We start from the raw sequence: 15982 nt of genomic DNA, 5'->3' as shown, positions 1-15982 counted from the left end.
GGGGCAGTAGTTTACTTTATATAGTGGCTTTTTCATTAGCTAGTGAAACTGTGCTAAAATATATGCATTCAAAACTTGCATTTTAGATTATGGATTTTTACACACAGAACCCAACAGTCGAATAGAAACCTATAGATTAAGAAATCTCTAGAGACTATTACTGCAGAAATGGGACTGTGTCGTAATGACCTCTGTTGTGAGGCTGGAATAATAGGCTAATTTTAAACTAGTGATTTAGATGAACTTTCTGTTTGAAAAGTTTGCACTTTTAAAAAAATGCCATTGAAGGATAGTTTACACTTTAAGATTGGTTGTACCTGTTAAACTTTATGTATAACATAACAGATTTATACACATCTAATTTGTACAGTCAGTTCACATTCTAATCCACCCAACTAATGCATGCTATCAGCCTTTCCTATAGAACATTTTGATGGAGTCTCATGATAAGACAAAAAATCTTGTTGCATGTCAGGACAAGAATCATCCTTTTTATCGCTCACTGTCAGAATAGTTGGCCCTTTGTGGGTTCCATCTCCAAAGTAGATTTAGGGATTTCAAATCCAGCCATGAATCATGGAATAGGTACTCATTTCAAAGACATAAATTTCTTTTCAATGCAGCCCCTAAAGAGGCTGACAGCAACAAATAGCTGTGGGACAACACATGAGAGTGTTTGTCACTCCAGGTAGAGAGAGTTGTGTTAGGTCAGGTCCATCCATCTCCCTCTCCCCAGGTCTCGATTATGCAGATCAGGTCAGCCTGTTTGTTCACAATAACATTATGGATCTTAGGAACTGGGTTAGTGTTCAGTAACACCACCACCAGACCTCCAGTGATGCCACGGGTAAGAGGTCAGAGCGAGCATCAGAATGCAAGCTTCTGTAAGCCTCCCTCGGACCCAGCCATCCTCTAGCCCAGTGTTTCCCAACCTTGTGCCTCCAGATGTTTTTGGCCTACAACTCCCATCATCCCTGACTAGCAAGACCAGTGGCAAGGGATGATGGGAATTGTAGGCCAAAAACAGCTGGAGGCACAAGGTTGGGAAACACTGCCTGCCTCCAGTCACTTGAATAGTTGAGACTTCTTTGCAAGGCCTCCCTTCCAGGCACGTTTTTCAAGGACTCTCTCCTCCATAACCACACACTACCCCAGGAGCTCACAAAAATAGCAGTGCAGGCCATAACAGGAACTATATATTAACAGTATCATCAGCACCTCAGTTAACCTGAGAAATATCAGTAGCATTCACATTTCAGATTGAATTTATTATCGGTTTTGAAATGTAGCAGTGATCTAGCTAGCACAATTGTCTTCTGAAATGTGTTATTTGGTGAGAAGGATTGGGTAATGAACAAACCAAGAACAGCATCTGAGTTTAGCCATAATGTGGACAGTGAATAAAGACATGTAATTTATTCCTGTTCCGTATGTTTACTAATTTGTAAGCATATACATGAACCCCAGAGAGTCAGATTTATCCTGTTCTTACTCACTTGAACTAGGATTTTAAATATTCTTTCAGCTTCCAAAGCATTACTTTGGAAAATCTTTCTTGAGCTGGTATAGGACTACATATTCCTGATGAACCTGAATCTCCCCCAAGGATTTTTAAATAAATAATTAGGCACCATGCATCTGATTTAATGATTAACCTTGATCCTGGCTAGTTTTGCAAAGTCAGATTGTGCAGATGTAGTGATGATGAGTAATTCTTGCAGGAGTCACATTTTTTTAGATAAAAAAAACGGTATCCATGGAAACTGTAATTCAATTCTTTCACATATGCAGTATGTCTGTTCCTAACCGCTAGAACAACAAATAGTATGTATGATTAGCAACCTAGTTATTTCCTGACATCTTAATGCATATGAATTTTGAGAAATGTATTCATTTGCCTTTGGCCAAATCTATAAGACATTTTAAAAAAATCTTTTGAGAGCTAAAATTCACAAAACAACAATAGGAAAAAACAGCCTCCCTCTGTCTTTTTTGGTGTCTTTCATGAAGGATCTTGTAAACCTTGCTAAACTAGCTGCACATGCTTATTTTGGCGTTCTCTTTCGCAGAAAACTCTTTGCCAAACAGGCAGCATTTGTATTTCTACCTTTTGTAATTAAAAAGACTCATGTATATTATTTGACAATAAACTTCTGGAAACAAAACAATCTGAATTTTCACATACTTGAACAAGAGTCTATTTGTAATTTTCAGGATGGAAGAAAGAACTAGAGAATAGTGTCCAAAAAGGAAAACATAGCATCTCCTCTCCTTTGAGGTGGTAAAGAAACCTGGATAGATTTCTCTAGTCACCTGATTTTAGCTGATCTATTAATACCCTTCAAACCTGAATGCTTAATGGTGCAATCCTATAAATATCTGCTCAGATGTAAGCCACATTGAGCTCAGTGGGATTTACTCCTAGGTAAGTTCATATAGAATTGCAGCTTAGGTAACTTTGCCATGTGCTCAGTTCTGAAAACTATTTTGTCATACGTATATTCTAAGAAAGAATGGGTTAGATCTCTTCAATTTGTTCTTCCTCTGAATAATGTAACGGAAGATATTACGTTGCCAAAGAGGCTGGAGTTGGAAATGCCCTATACCAGTGATGAGTCACTGCTGAAGATTTTAAATAGTTGTAATCAGTGTGTTGTCCACACCCTTCCACAGGACAGAATAATATGAATCATTTTCTTCTGTGTTTCCTAAATAGTTTGAGAGGAAGTAGCATGTATTCCTGTAATAAGTTGTAAAACGCTGGTGGTATCCTCCCAAGTACTGCTGCTGATAGACACATGGGATTTTCAAAAGAATTTTCAAATGGTTTTGGTTTGACTACTAGACAAACATTTTGTAACCCTAGCAACTTACTTTAACCATTAAGATTATTTCGTATGGCTTTCTGTTGCCACAGATAAATATAACAAGGTGCTAAATATTGATATGTTTGAATGCAAACAAATTATGTTTTTTAAAAAATAGTTGAAGACTAGTATCTTTGAAAACTATATTCAAAATTGTCATCTCCCCCGCCCCCCCAGTTTATTCAAAATTATAAATAGTCAAGGTAGGGCTTTTTCCTCAGCCAAGGAATAACAAAAGAAGGACTAATGCATCCAGCTCAGATTGTGCTTCCTGAATGAGCCAGAGCCTCCATAATGTATCTGATCCCTGACTCATGTTTTGACTGGTAACTAGTATTTCAAAATTTGAGACTGTGAGGAAGCCAGTTAGGATGTTCTACGTTAAGGAAGCCTTGTGCCCCAGGTGGAAGAAAGAAGGCTCTCAAAATTGCAGTGAATTTGTGTGTCTTGTTTTTTTTTAATGAAGATACTTGCAAAATAGTCAAATGCTCCACTTCCCTAATAGTCACATTGCTACTTTACAGCTTTGCTTCCTTCAGCAGTTGGAAATATGTGGAAGCTATCTTATTTTTGCTGGGTATATCCTGGGCACTTATTTTCTGTCTGCCTCTTGTCTAGTGAACTGTGGGTGGGAAATCTTCAACTGCTTTTGTCACACACAGGAGATATTCTCAAATAAAAAAACCCTAGAAATAATCCAAGACTACCACTTAGACTCATAGAGAACACACACACACACACACACACACACACACACAATCTATATACTAAAGAATATACTCCCATTTATCACTTACTATACTTCTTACGTTAAAGATTAGATACCTCTCTATTCTTCTGTGTAAGTGTTCAGCCTCAGTGGCAGTTAATTTCTCCTGGTATATGAGATATCATGCATATCAGGGAATTATGGAATATACAGTCATCAAATGTATCCCAGTTCTGCCACATCAGTAGTTCTATTCCTTTTTAACAAGGTTACTTGATTGTAATGTTTAATCTCAGAGTCTTGGAGGTTGGCTCTATAACAGGGGTTAGCAAACTTTTTCAGCAGGGGGCCGGTCCACTGTCCCTCAGACCTTGTGGGGGCCCCGACTATTTTGAAAATAAAATAAATTCCTATGCCCCACAAATAACCCAGAGATGCATTTTAAATAAAAGTACACATTCTACTCGTGTAAAAACACGCTGATTCCTGGACCGTCCACGGGCCAAATTTAGAAGGCGATTGGGCCAAATCCGGCTCCGGGCCTTAGTTTGCCTACCCATGCCCTAGTCTAATTCCCTGTGTTGTGATTTCTCATATTAATGTCTGCTGTTCCTGCTAGAAAGTAAAGGCTGCCTGTGTGATTTGGGTTTGCAGTGGTGATGGTAGTGCTTCTCAGCAAGAATTCATAATCCTGGACTTTTGTCACTTTCTTCCAAGAAAGAAAATACTATTGAACTGTTCTGGACTTTATTCCCAGTAAACATAGAATCATAGAATTGTAGAGTTGGAAGGGACCTCAAGGTTCATCTAGTCCAACCCCCTGCAAAGCAGGAATCCCGATGATAAGGCTCCTTCCGTGTCAGATTAAAATTGAGCATCAGATGCACTTTGAAAGCAGGCTTTCCCTTTTCAAAAAGCAAATAAATGTTGTACACTGATATTTACCTCCTTTGATGTCTGACTTATCATATGATGGCTTTCTATGAATACGGTCCTTGTCTTAGCTTCATTATTCAGCGTTGTGACTAAACGCAGTTGGTTGGAAACTTCACATCAAATAGTCAAATTCTTGAAGCAAAATGTTACCCCCCCCCCTCAAAAAAACACACAACTTAGATCACAATCTGTTGTTGTGCTGCTGCTATCACTGGTTTCTTCCTATGAAGTACGAATTATCGGGTGTTAGAATTTGTTTTTAGTGATTTCTTGTTGTTAAGATGCCAACTGGAAAACTCCAGTCTGACAGCATTGTCTCCTGGCTACTGAATGATATGAGTAATCATACTTGTTCCCAGAGTCATATGGGATCTGGAATTGCACATGTGTGTAGAAGGTGGTGAAGATGACAGTGTCTCTTTTCTGCTGTTTGATGTCAGTCTCTCAGACCTCATGGCTTCAACCTTCAGGATAGGAGTTTCTTAGGGGAAACATGGGGAGCTGCTGCCACAGTGATGGGAGTTTAACAGGCCCTGTAAGCAAGCTGAATCAGTGTTGTGCCTCTCGGAATCCCACCTACAAGAAGCCTACAACATACTATTCTAAGAGAAGCAAATCCTATCGTTTCTGATAAGCTGGAGTCAGTTTCCAGCAGCTGTGGTGTGTCCTCCTTGGATTTCCTAGTCAGAAGGGCTCATACCAGGAGAGAACTTTGGAGACAGTGGAATCAAGAGTTAGTGTTGTTGAACGACAAAGAACTAATGGTCTGAGAAACAGGTATTTTGAAGGAAGTACAGTCAACAACCTTTTCACACAGAGGTTATGTTCCCCCTGCTCCGTGCGCATCAGCAGAGAGTGTATAAGCGTGTCCCACTCCATTATGCCCTGCGTCTTTTGGTTGTTGCCTGTACAGAGAAGGGAGGCAAAATCCTTAAATGATTCAGATAGAATAAGTTGAGGACAGTACTACAGAAGAGATTCACTCAAACTTAGAAGAAGTAGGATATGATCCCTTCATGTTCTGTGACAGTTATAATTGCTATCATTAGCTATAATGACATAAGGATAGCTTTTTATTATCGCCCCAAAATATAGCACTCTGTGTCCATATGTTATATTCTATGTGGCATATGGGTATAGTTTGTAATTTGCTAATTATACTTTCACATGGGTGGGCAGTAGCAGAATGTCACTTTTAAATTCCCAGGTAATGCTGTGCTGTATGGAGCTGATTCTCTTCAGATGAATTCTTCCCGGAATACGTTTGTTTCATACTCTTATAAACAATATTGTACTTTCAAAAGATGTTATTGCAAGGCAAGTAGTGATTCTGTAGGTATATTTAATGCATATAGAGTCCTTTTTAGTAGGTATTTCGGTATTTCAGTGCTTACTGTAACAAGATAACAAAATTAGAAGTACATTCATTTTACATGTCATTTTCCTTGTTCTCTGCGATTTTTAAATGACAGACAACTTAATTTTGTTTTTAATATTAATTTCTGCAACCAGGCATGGAGTTAAGATGAACTTGTGAATTTTATATGGATGAATTTGTGACATACCTAGCAGCTGTGTTTCATGTAGTACCTGATGTGCTTATGCTTTTTGAAAATATATTTATGCCAGCTTTCCTTCCTGCATTGTTAGAATTTGCTTAGAGAGGGCTTGTAGTCACTAGAAATATACAACATTTAAAAAGATATTGTATTAAATATATTTGCAAACACACATTTGGGAATGTTCTGTTTGCTTTCTTGTGATATATAGGTGCAGCCATTGCTTTCTGTGTTTCCTACCCCAAGCCAAGTGTGGTATATATAGCAGAACTTTACCTGCATATCTTGATAGGCAGGGTTCCTCCAGAGGCTTGCCCTTAAATATCAATTGGGACAGTCCCTTGTGCTTTCCAGAACCTAAGCCCATTCTCGTCTTTTCTTTCTTTCCTCCTGCTCTGAGGGTTTTGTTTTGTTTTTACAATCAAGTTGCATATAAGATTTGTGAAATAAATAGTTTAACGTCTGCATCACTGTGTCCCAGTACTGCCTTATAACCTTCCATAACACCCCCCCCCCAAAGCAATTCCTATTGAAAATTAGCCTTGAGAGATGGTGAAAACCAGTGACATTTCATACACCCTCCTTTCCTTGCAAACTGGAACAGCTAGCCAATTGGGACCCAGTTATTTGTAAAAAGAGGGACATTTTGTGACAGGTACCTACAATTAATTCCAAGCACTTGATTGTTGACACCTGTGAATCACACACAGAGCCCGCACCACTGATGAAAACAGCAGCAGCGAGTGACCTTGTCCCTATGGGACACTATCAGTTCCAGGCTTTGAATAGCAAGGTATATTTAACTTCTTCCTCTCCCCCCTCCCACCTCTGCAATTCCAGTACAGACAAAATTCCAGTTCAGGTGATGGGAAGTCTATGTCAGTGTTTCCCAACCTTTTTTGGGCAAAGGCACACTTGTTTCATGAAAAAAATCTTGAGGCACACCACCATTACAGCCCCGTGACGTCAGCGCGCAGCGTCACGCCGGGAGGGACATCAGTTGCTAGCAAATTACATAATCACCTCCTTGAGGGCTGGCTCATCTTCTCCGAAGGCAGAACCCCATTAATTAACAGCACAGACTCACACCATAGCCAAGACGAGGGGGGAAAACCTCATTCATGCACAGTCATGCACATGTGGGGGCTAAATGAGGACGAAGACCGGGCAGAGAGCAGGGTTCAAATCACCCCACCTGGCCAGGACAATCCCTGGGTGCTCCCTTGGGCCACTCGCCTGACCCACCTCGCAGGGCTGTTGTTGCGAGGATAACACGGGGAGAACCACGCGTGCCCCCGGGAGCTCCTTGGAGGAGAAAGCGGGCGATGAATGCAATGCACGAAATATATGAGAGGCGACCAGGTTTTGCAGGTGAGGGGCCCCCGCCAGCCTCCGCTTCCAACACCCGGCGCAACGACGCCGAAGTTTCCCCCCGGGCTCGGCTCGGGGAGCAGCGCTGCTCCCCCCCGGCTCCCCTTCGCCCTCCCGGCTCTCTCTGCCGCCCACTGGGGACCCCCCTCACCTGCCAAGTCCGGAGCGCCGGTGGAAGTTGCATGCATGCATGCAGGGCGCCGCGTTGCCATTGCATTGCACTGCACTCCATGCAACGCCTGCACGCATGCATTGCCTTGCACGCCCGCCAAGGGGTCTCCCTGCGGTCCGATGCGTCCCCTCCGGCGCGGATGCAGCATTGCAAAAATAAAAAAACCCCGACGCAGCCCTACCTGGGGGGCAGCCTCCACCTCCGCCGCTCCGCCTCCGCGGGGATCCCCGGGCTCCATCCTGCTGCCCGATCTCCGGGGGGCGCAGGCAGGCTGCGCGGGGTCTGCGCGGAAGAGCCCCTGCCCGCCCGGCCGCCGCCGCCGCGCTCATTCCATGGCCGGGAGAAGAGCGCTTCAAACAAAACGCCCGGCCCGCCAGGCCACGCTGGGAAACGTAGTTTGTGCACCCCGCGCGGGCGCGGAGCCCAAGGGCGAGGGGACTACGGATCCCGGCAGCCCCCGCGCCGGGGACGGAGGGGGAGAGGCCGGGTGCAGGGATGGAGGGACGGGTGGGCGAGTGAGTGAGTGAGTGGCAGCCGCCAAGCCTTGGCCGAGAGCCAGGAAGGGCCTCCCCGGAGGAGGAGGAGGAGGAGGGAGGCGCAGAGCGGGAGGGAGGGAGGGAACCCCAGGGGTCATCTAGTGACGGCGCCCCAATCGAAAATTTGACCTTAAAAAAAAAATTTAATTTTTCCCGCGGCACACCAGGCAACATCTCGCGGCACACTAGTGTGCCGCGGAACAGTGGTTGGGAAACACTGGTCTATGTGACTCTGTTTCTTTGTTACTGCTCACTGAAAATGTAGTTTTTGGGGCTGCTGAAAATTGAGTGAATGTTTATTTTAATGCCTGGAGCTGGCCTCCAACTTAAATCTTGTGTTTTTAGGAAAGGTGTGCTTGTTGAATATCTGCCTCTCTGCAACTTTTAAAGGCACAGGAGCTCTGTTCAGAGAAAAGGTAGTAACCATGTTGTTCCCTGCAGACATATGCTCTGAGGCATCTAGACTAACACTAGCAGTCAGATTGCTAGTTTTTATTTTCTGGGTCTGCTGTTTTGAGTTTACAAAAAGCCATATATGGAAAAAAGAGGGGGGACACAATCCTGTGCACTTAGAAGCAAGTGCTGGTTTAGCTTTAGAAGCTCTGGCTGGAAGCTGCTTCACGTACCACCGATATAACCACGCTAAGAAGACCTTTACCTGATTAATTTTTGCGTGTCAGGTTGCTGTTAAAGGCATAGGAGCAGGGCCAGTAATAAAAATGGGAACTTCTAAAACTGCCATCTCCTATACTTTCTTGCAAGCAAGTCTTACTGCATTCAGTACACATTCTAAGTAAACATGCATTGGATTGGGCTGCATGTTGCAAAATAACTCTGGAGGTAATATTTGCATTATACTTCTGTAAAGGAGTGATGTATTTTCACTACCGTGTAAATACTAATTATATTGATGAGGTATGACTTGGCATTGATTACTTTCACAACCCTATTTTTAAAAAAATCAAAAGCAAGACTTGCAGTGTCCATTGGGATTTATTCTTATATGAGCGTGCATAGGATTGCAACCTTGCAATGTTCCATCTACCATTAGCTCTGTTAGCCTTAGCACTTCTTACCATAAGCTGCCCATCCCTCTGCCCCACCAGTCCCTATAGGTGTTAGCTGCCTTTGCCCTTTAAATAGAAAAAAGAAGGGCAATGTGCTTCTAGTTTTCATCAGTTTTAGATAGCTTCAGCCCAATCCTATGCATGTTTACCCAGAAGTAAATCTCAGGAGGCCTTTTTGGACATAATGTTCCAGACTAAATAAAACCATAGTTCTGTTGAGCCAGGAACATTATGTTCAAAAAGACTCACAGAAATTTACTTCTGGGTAAGCATCCACAGGGCTGGATTGAAGTTGTCAAACCATAGTATTGAGAACATTGGACCTGCATGTTCCCCCTTCTCCCCCCCCCCCCCACCTTTGGCTCCTTTACCCACTGATCTCAGTGTCCTGATACGTTTAAACCAGAGCTCCATGTTGCTTCTGAAATGGGAAACTCTCATTTAAATAGAGAGGATGGAAATTTCAGAGCCAGTGCATAAAGGGGAACATGGTGAGCCTCAGTGCTCATTGCTGACTTACTAAACTATGGTTTAGTAAACTAGGAACATTATGACCATACAAGATCACTGTGTTCAGTGTAACGTAAGGTAAAGGGACCCCTGACCATTAGGTCCAGTCGTGACCGACTCTGGGGTTGCGGTGCTCATCTCGCTTTATTGGCCGAGGGATCCAGCGTACAGCTTCCGGGTCATGTGGCCAGTATGACTAAGCTGCTTCTGGCGAACCAGAGCAGCGCATGGAAACGCCGTTTACCTTCCCGCCAGAGCTGTACCTATTTATCTACTTGCACTTTGATGTGCTTTCGAACTGCTAGGTTGGCAGGTCAGTGTAACTTATTTCTCCCAATTAAGAATTCATGGGATAGCAGACTTAAAACATCTAATGTCCAATTTTGAATGCATTGTTTTAACCAAGTTTCATTTAAATAAATGGGATTAATTTACCAATATGAGGAAATGACTGAGGCGACAATGTAAACAAAAATGGTTTCTAGCTAAAATTTCAAAATCTCCGAGCTGAGGACAGCTGAGTCAGTCACTTGGAATTTTGTTTAAAAGTATTTTTCTTCTGAAATGTGAATCTTGCTTCATTGTATACTGCTGAACTTATTTTTCACCACAGAATTTGAAAATACCAGTGTTTGGTTGATACCTTAAAATTTTGATACTTAACCCATAGGAATATATCTACAGTATTCATATCCAAAGCAGTTTACAAGATACTTCAGATATCTCTTGTTATGGTCATTCAGCGCATGTCCGTTGAAGCTCTGCTAAGTCTGTATTTTAAGACCTGAAATTGAGAACCTTAAAAATGTAAGGTTACTTAATATGAACTGAAAGTACTGTTCAGTTAAAAAAGCAACATTTCCAATACTTTGGGCATATGACCCATTTATATAATACACCCACAGATCACTGCTACAGCTCAGCAGATTCAAACCAAAGCTGTAAATTCAGATTACTGGATGACATTTTTTGTTAGTGTTTCTTAATATCCTCACTTTTCTTAGGTGCTTGTTAGCCTGCTAAATATGTCTTTTAACAGCAACCCAAATATTTCTGGTAAGCAGCTATTACTTTGTATAATGGATTGGTTTTTTTTTAAAAGGCTTTTTAATTCCTAGTTTATAAAGACTAAAAAGTTTCATGGCCATAGAGGGTTAACTGAGACTGTTCTGAGAATATGGTAACATATGAAAGCAGTTATGGGTTGGAATTGTTTATTTTCCTACATTGTTAGTCAGCAGTGCCAGTATACGAGTTTCCTTGTGGCTTTTAGTGGAAAATGTTAAAGGCTCAACAGAAATCTTACGTTTTAACTGAATTAGTCACACAAAACTGGCATCGATATTCTGTGAGGGCTGCCCCAAAGCTGCTTTTTTCCCTCCCCCTGCTACAGGAAGTTGCATCCAGAGCAGTAGCTCAGTTATTTGGTAAGTGTAACATGTGAGCATTACTAGGCATTTCATTCTGCGGATCTATTGCTCTGTTGGAATACTGCTGCGGGTGCGATTTTTGTGTCCTGTTAATGTGTTCTGTAATGACCTTTTTAAAGCACTGGCTTTTTATACCGTTTGCGGTACCATCTGCTGCATGAAAAATCCTAACTTAATGACAAAATTTGGATAAATAGAGCATTTAACGTGAAGAACCACAGGACTTGCATAGACACAGATCTTCAAATAAAGAAGTTGGCTGAAAGATGATGCGTGGAGCCTGATTTTCTCCCCCCTCCCCCCTTTTTTACATCGGTCTGAATGAAGGCTATAATGGAACCTCTATTCACACAGTGATCAAAAGAAGCGCTCGAGTGATGAACTACTTCTGCAGGAAAAGTCTAAAGCAATAATTCAAGTGCTTGTGTTTGTGGTGTTTTGCTAAAACGTTGTTACCGGCATTTATATCTTACGTGTTCGTTGTTGGAGCAGCTAGCTAGAGCAATGGTCTGATGATGGAAAACAAATGTTCTGCATTTCTTTTCTGACTGATGGAGTAGCGTTCTGTGTTACGGTCTGTTGGGGAATCTAGATTGAAGAAGCAGTATTATTTGAGTCTCATTGTCCTTTGTTGTCTGACTCATCACATGTAAATGTACTGCAGCTTAGCTGTACATTGCAGGCATTTTTACATGAAGAAGAAATGTCAACCTTGGAGCTTTAGTGCTGAATAACTGTTGAGTTATACGTTGCTTTTTGTGTGATGGACTTTTGATTTTAAGGCAGTAGCATTTTTAATTGCAGAACGATCATGACCTGGAACACTTGGGGCAGTCATGTATGCCTTTTTCGGTAGAAATCCTGCTACCGTTAACTGGAGTCTGACCTTGCTGGAGTGGGGAGAGCTGTGATCATCTCTGCCAGAGCAATTGTCTCTTGTTTCGTTCTATACAGAATGGTGTTATGTCGTCTATAACAATGATTTTACTGTTTAGGTAGCCTTATTCTGTAGAAATTAAACAAAAGCAAATTGGCTGGTGAAAGTTCAGAATTTTTATATATACTGTTGTAATTTCTACTGTAAGAGGATATTTTAGTAATTGAGTGCTATAAAGTAATAGCAGAACTATTTTAGCAGAACTTTTTATGGAATATTTTGGAAAACTTCATTAGCTGAATAGGTTGTTGAATTTGACAAATAGAATATAATTTAAATTATGCCATTTTAAGTATTTCAAAACAAAGCACTAGTGTTTGTAAATTATGTTTGAGAGGAAAAGAACTTTCTGTGCTGTCTTGGCTATCCTTGGGACAAGGCTGTTACAAATCTAATTTTCTCCTTCAAACGGGTCGAATGAGTCGTGTGTGTATTGTTGTTTTGGAGGAGGTGGAAGATGATTCTCCCACATTTATTTCCAAACTGCCTCAGGAAAGCATATCTCTACATCCTTCAGCTTCAGGACATTGCTTGGTAAGAGGTTCTTGCTAAATATGTCCTGTTTGTAATTGTGGTTCAAGGCTCCGTTGACTTGCCATAAATATGAAACTGTAGCTGGTATTTATTTTGCTGAAGTAGTTAATATGGTTGTGTAGATTCACTTCTGTGTCTAACGATAATCCTAATGAATGAAACAAATTCTCTAGATTGTTCCTTTTCAAATCTTAAGGAGTGCTCCAATCATTGCCTTCAAAAGTAAATTGGCAAAGAAGTGAATTTTGTAGCAAATTGTTTCTAACACAACTCCTAAAATAATTGGTTATGTAGTCTTTCAAAAACCATATAGTATATTCTGTAGTAAAGCAAGTCCCATTCTTTAAAAATATGGAAAATAGATCATGTGATGCAGGGCTACTAGTCCAGCAGCATTATAATAGTTGGGTAGTTCTTATTTATTGCTTTGGCAATAATGCTTTCAAATGTTTATGGTGGTGGTTAGCACATGTAGATATTTTTAGAAATAGATGTGTTTGTCACCGATCATTTAGATGTACTGCACTTCCTTATTTGTCTATCACATTGCATGCATGTGTCTAGTTGTTTTCTGTTTCTTTCAGAAGGCATTCTGCAAAATTAGTATGCAATAATCAGGTATTTTTTTTATTTTTATCTTGTATAGATAATTAGTGCAGTATGGTTGTTTATGTAGAAGAGCATTTTAAAAGAGTGCATTAGACAGATTTTTAGTGAAGTATTTGTGATATGGAATGTTTTGGTACTCATCTAAAACTGTGGTGGAATAATTACACCTGAATAGCATTGAAATTAAAATGCTCTCTCTGTTTTCTTATATTTTAGCCACCACTTGTTCAAGCTATATTTAATGGGGACCCTGATGAAGTTCGTGCACTAATTTTTAAGAAAGAAGATGTTAACTTTCAGGTAAATGCCTTATTTTTTGCTCATAGATTTTATTTTATTTTGTTGTCTTTTTCTTCTTATCTGAGACACTCCAGAAGTCTTTGTAATAAATTTATTGATTTACAAAATATAACTTACCCTACTACTATTCTGCCAGATTTTACCTACATTTGGTGGTGAACTAATTAATCTGTTTAGTTTAAAGAAACACTTGCCTATCTTTCTTCTTAAGTTTTTAAGATACTGTAATAATAATAAGACTGCACTAAATTGCAACAAAGTTACCAACTCAAATATGGTTTCTCCACCATATACCACTATCCAGCCTCTAGTTACTAATAATCCTTACCCACACCCATAATTCATGTTGGTGTTCAAGTCATCTCATTTTAGCCCTTTCATAAAACCAAGGAAAAAGATGGGGGACAGAAGAATGCCAAAATATTTCACTTTTTATAGCTGGTAAACTGGATCAGGTTTCCTGCTACCATGTTGGTTGTCCAAACTACTCATAATGTGACCTGTTCTTTGGCAGCTGGATAGACAATTGCAGGCCTTTTTTTCTGTAGGTGCAAGAGGCTTTTTAATATTGCAAAATCAGTCTAGTGAATTTCCCAGCAGCCACTACGTTTCATGTACAAGCGGGACCTGCAAAAAATAAATAAATGTGGCATTGTGGAATTTATTGTTCAGCCACCCCTGCCTTCTTCCTTGATAATTCATTCCATTTCCCCTTAGTTTTCTCTCTTGTTTGTATTCTCTTCCCAACAACCAGTCAGTATTCCATGCCCACTGAGCATGCTCAACCTGCTCATTGGAATGTTTTGTGAGCTGTTGTCCCCTGATACTTCTTTCTTGTGCCTGAGTGGTGCTGTTTTGGCTACATATGAACTGGCATTAGGAGAATTAAGATAATTATATATGACGATCCAGTTATTATATTCATGCATCACAATTCTTTGTATATTCACTTGGAAGTGTCACATTTAGTTCAGTGGGACTTACTCCCAAGTAAGGGTGCATAGCCTTGCAACCTTAGTCATGCAGTTATTATGATCATGCTAATTATCTGATGTTATATGATTTATCGTCTGACTGCTGTTAGAAACAGGATGCCTGACTAGATGAGCCCTCAGTGTGAAAATAATTCAGTGTTATACATGCTTACTCAGGAGAGAGACCTGTTTAATTCTGTGGGATTTTTTTGCTAGAAAAATGTGGCCTGTAATTCTGATTCCAATTTTCTGGGAGTAACATCCATTGAATTCAGTAGGACTTGTTCCAGAGTAGAGATAGACACTGGGCTTTTAGTCTATCAACATTCCAGAGGGATATAGTTTTAAGTACTAATCAGGTATTTAGCATACAACTTATTTTTAATGCTGTTTTACAAAATATGATGGGAAAATTATGCTTTATTATGACTTTTAAAGAAGTTCTTACTGTATATGAGGAAAATAGTTATAGGTTTACTGGCGAAATCTTGGTTCAATCTCAACCTGACTAGAATTAGTCACTGAATTTAGTGGTTGTTACTAGTGGTTTTAAAACAAATGTATTCTTTGTATACTGGGTAACTTTTGTCATGATGGGTGTTGGCTGGTGAAAATGTGTAATGAAAAATAAAATGATTGAAATCAAATGTCATTGAAAGAGGGGTGCTCATTAGAATTTTAAACCAATGTTTCAAATGCAAGATCTAGTGTACAGTAACTCTATTATAGTTGTGTGAGCCAGAGCACAAGATGCTTTCCAAAAGAACACAAGGATTTGGTTGTAATAAAGCCTACAGTGAGGATAGGCTCTGTTCTAGTTGTATTCTTCTTTATTCTGCAAGTTATGAACAAAACAGGAATTGAGTGAGTTGTGATCCAACATGTGTAATAAAATAATACATGATTAGGGTCAAACCATTCCCAATTTGTCCTCTGTTCAGTTGGGGGTACAGGCAGCCTCCTGTTTACATGTGTTCCATATGTGTGCAACCGTGTATACGCACATCATGCTGAACCTGGAAATGTCATAAAGACAGCACTAAAAAGATGGAATGGGGTGTTTGCAGGCATTTTCAAGGGGTTTAAATTATACGTGATTTCACTGATGCGAGCAGTGTCTCAAAATGTAATCCTTGCATAAATGGGGGGCTGCCTGTATTGTAAGTGTTTCAGATTTTCACCATGTTAAGTAGTGTGTTATTTTGTAAAGTAAATAATGCTGGAGTGCTAATTGATGGTGGCAGACAGATTACAGTGAATTATAATGCTTAGTTGCTGCAAACCTTCCTTGATGGTTGTAGGCTAGAGCTCTAATCCTAGAGTGTGTCCTCTAATATGTGCACAGATCTTCTGTGGTTGGGGATCTTCATTGATCGACGCATGCTGGGGAATTTTGATAAAGTTTATCTGCTTATAGTGATAGTGCAAGCCATTTGTGGAGGAGGAGCTCTTAGAACTCCCAGGTCTGAAA

The 15982-nt window shown here is 40.5% G+C and overlaps 1 protein-coding gene across 2 annotated transcripts in view; it reads left to right on the top strand.

The window, feature by feature from the left end:
* ANKRD28 (ankyrin repeat domain 28) overlaps positions 1–15982 on the top strand; it is an 86701-nt gene that overhangs the window by 20535 nt on the left and 50184 nt on the right. Inside the window, exons 1-2 of one of the 2 annotated variants that reach the window (XM_028751588.2) lie at positions 11190–12628; positions 13454–13537. In XM_028751588.2, the coding sequence (XP_028607421.2) occupies positions 12512–12628; positions 13454–13537 (201 nt within the window). In that variant the 5' untranslated portion in view covers positions 11190–12511. Of the gene's footprint in view, positions 1–11189; positions 12629–13453; positions 13538–15982 lie in introns of those variants that run through there. The other variant, XM_028751589.2, reaches the window with a different exon arrangement.

This window comes from Podarcis muralis, chromosome 12, assembly GCF_964188315.1.
Source record: "Podarcis muralis chromosome 12, rPodMur119.hap1.1, whole genome shotgun sequence".
NCBI lineage: Eukaryota > Metazoa > Chordata > Lepidosauria > Squamata > Lacertidae > Podarcis > Podarcis muralis.
Note: the sequence above shows the minus strand (reverse complement) of the source record. Positions and strands in the feature narration are given on the sequence as shown.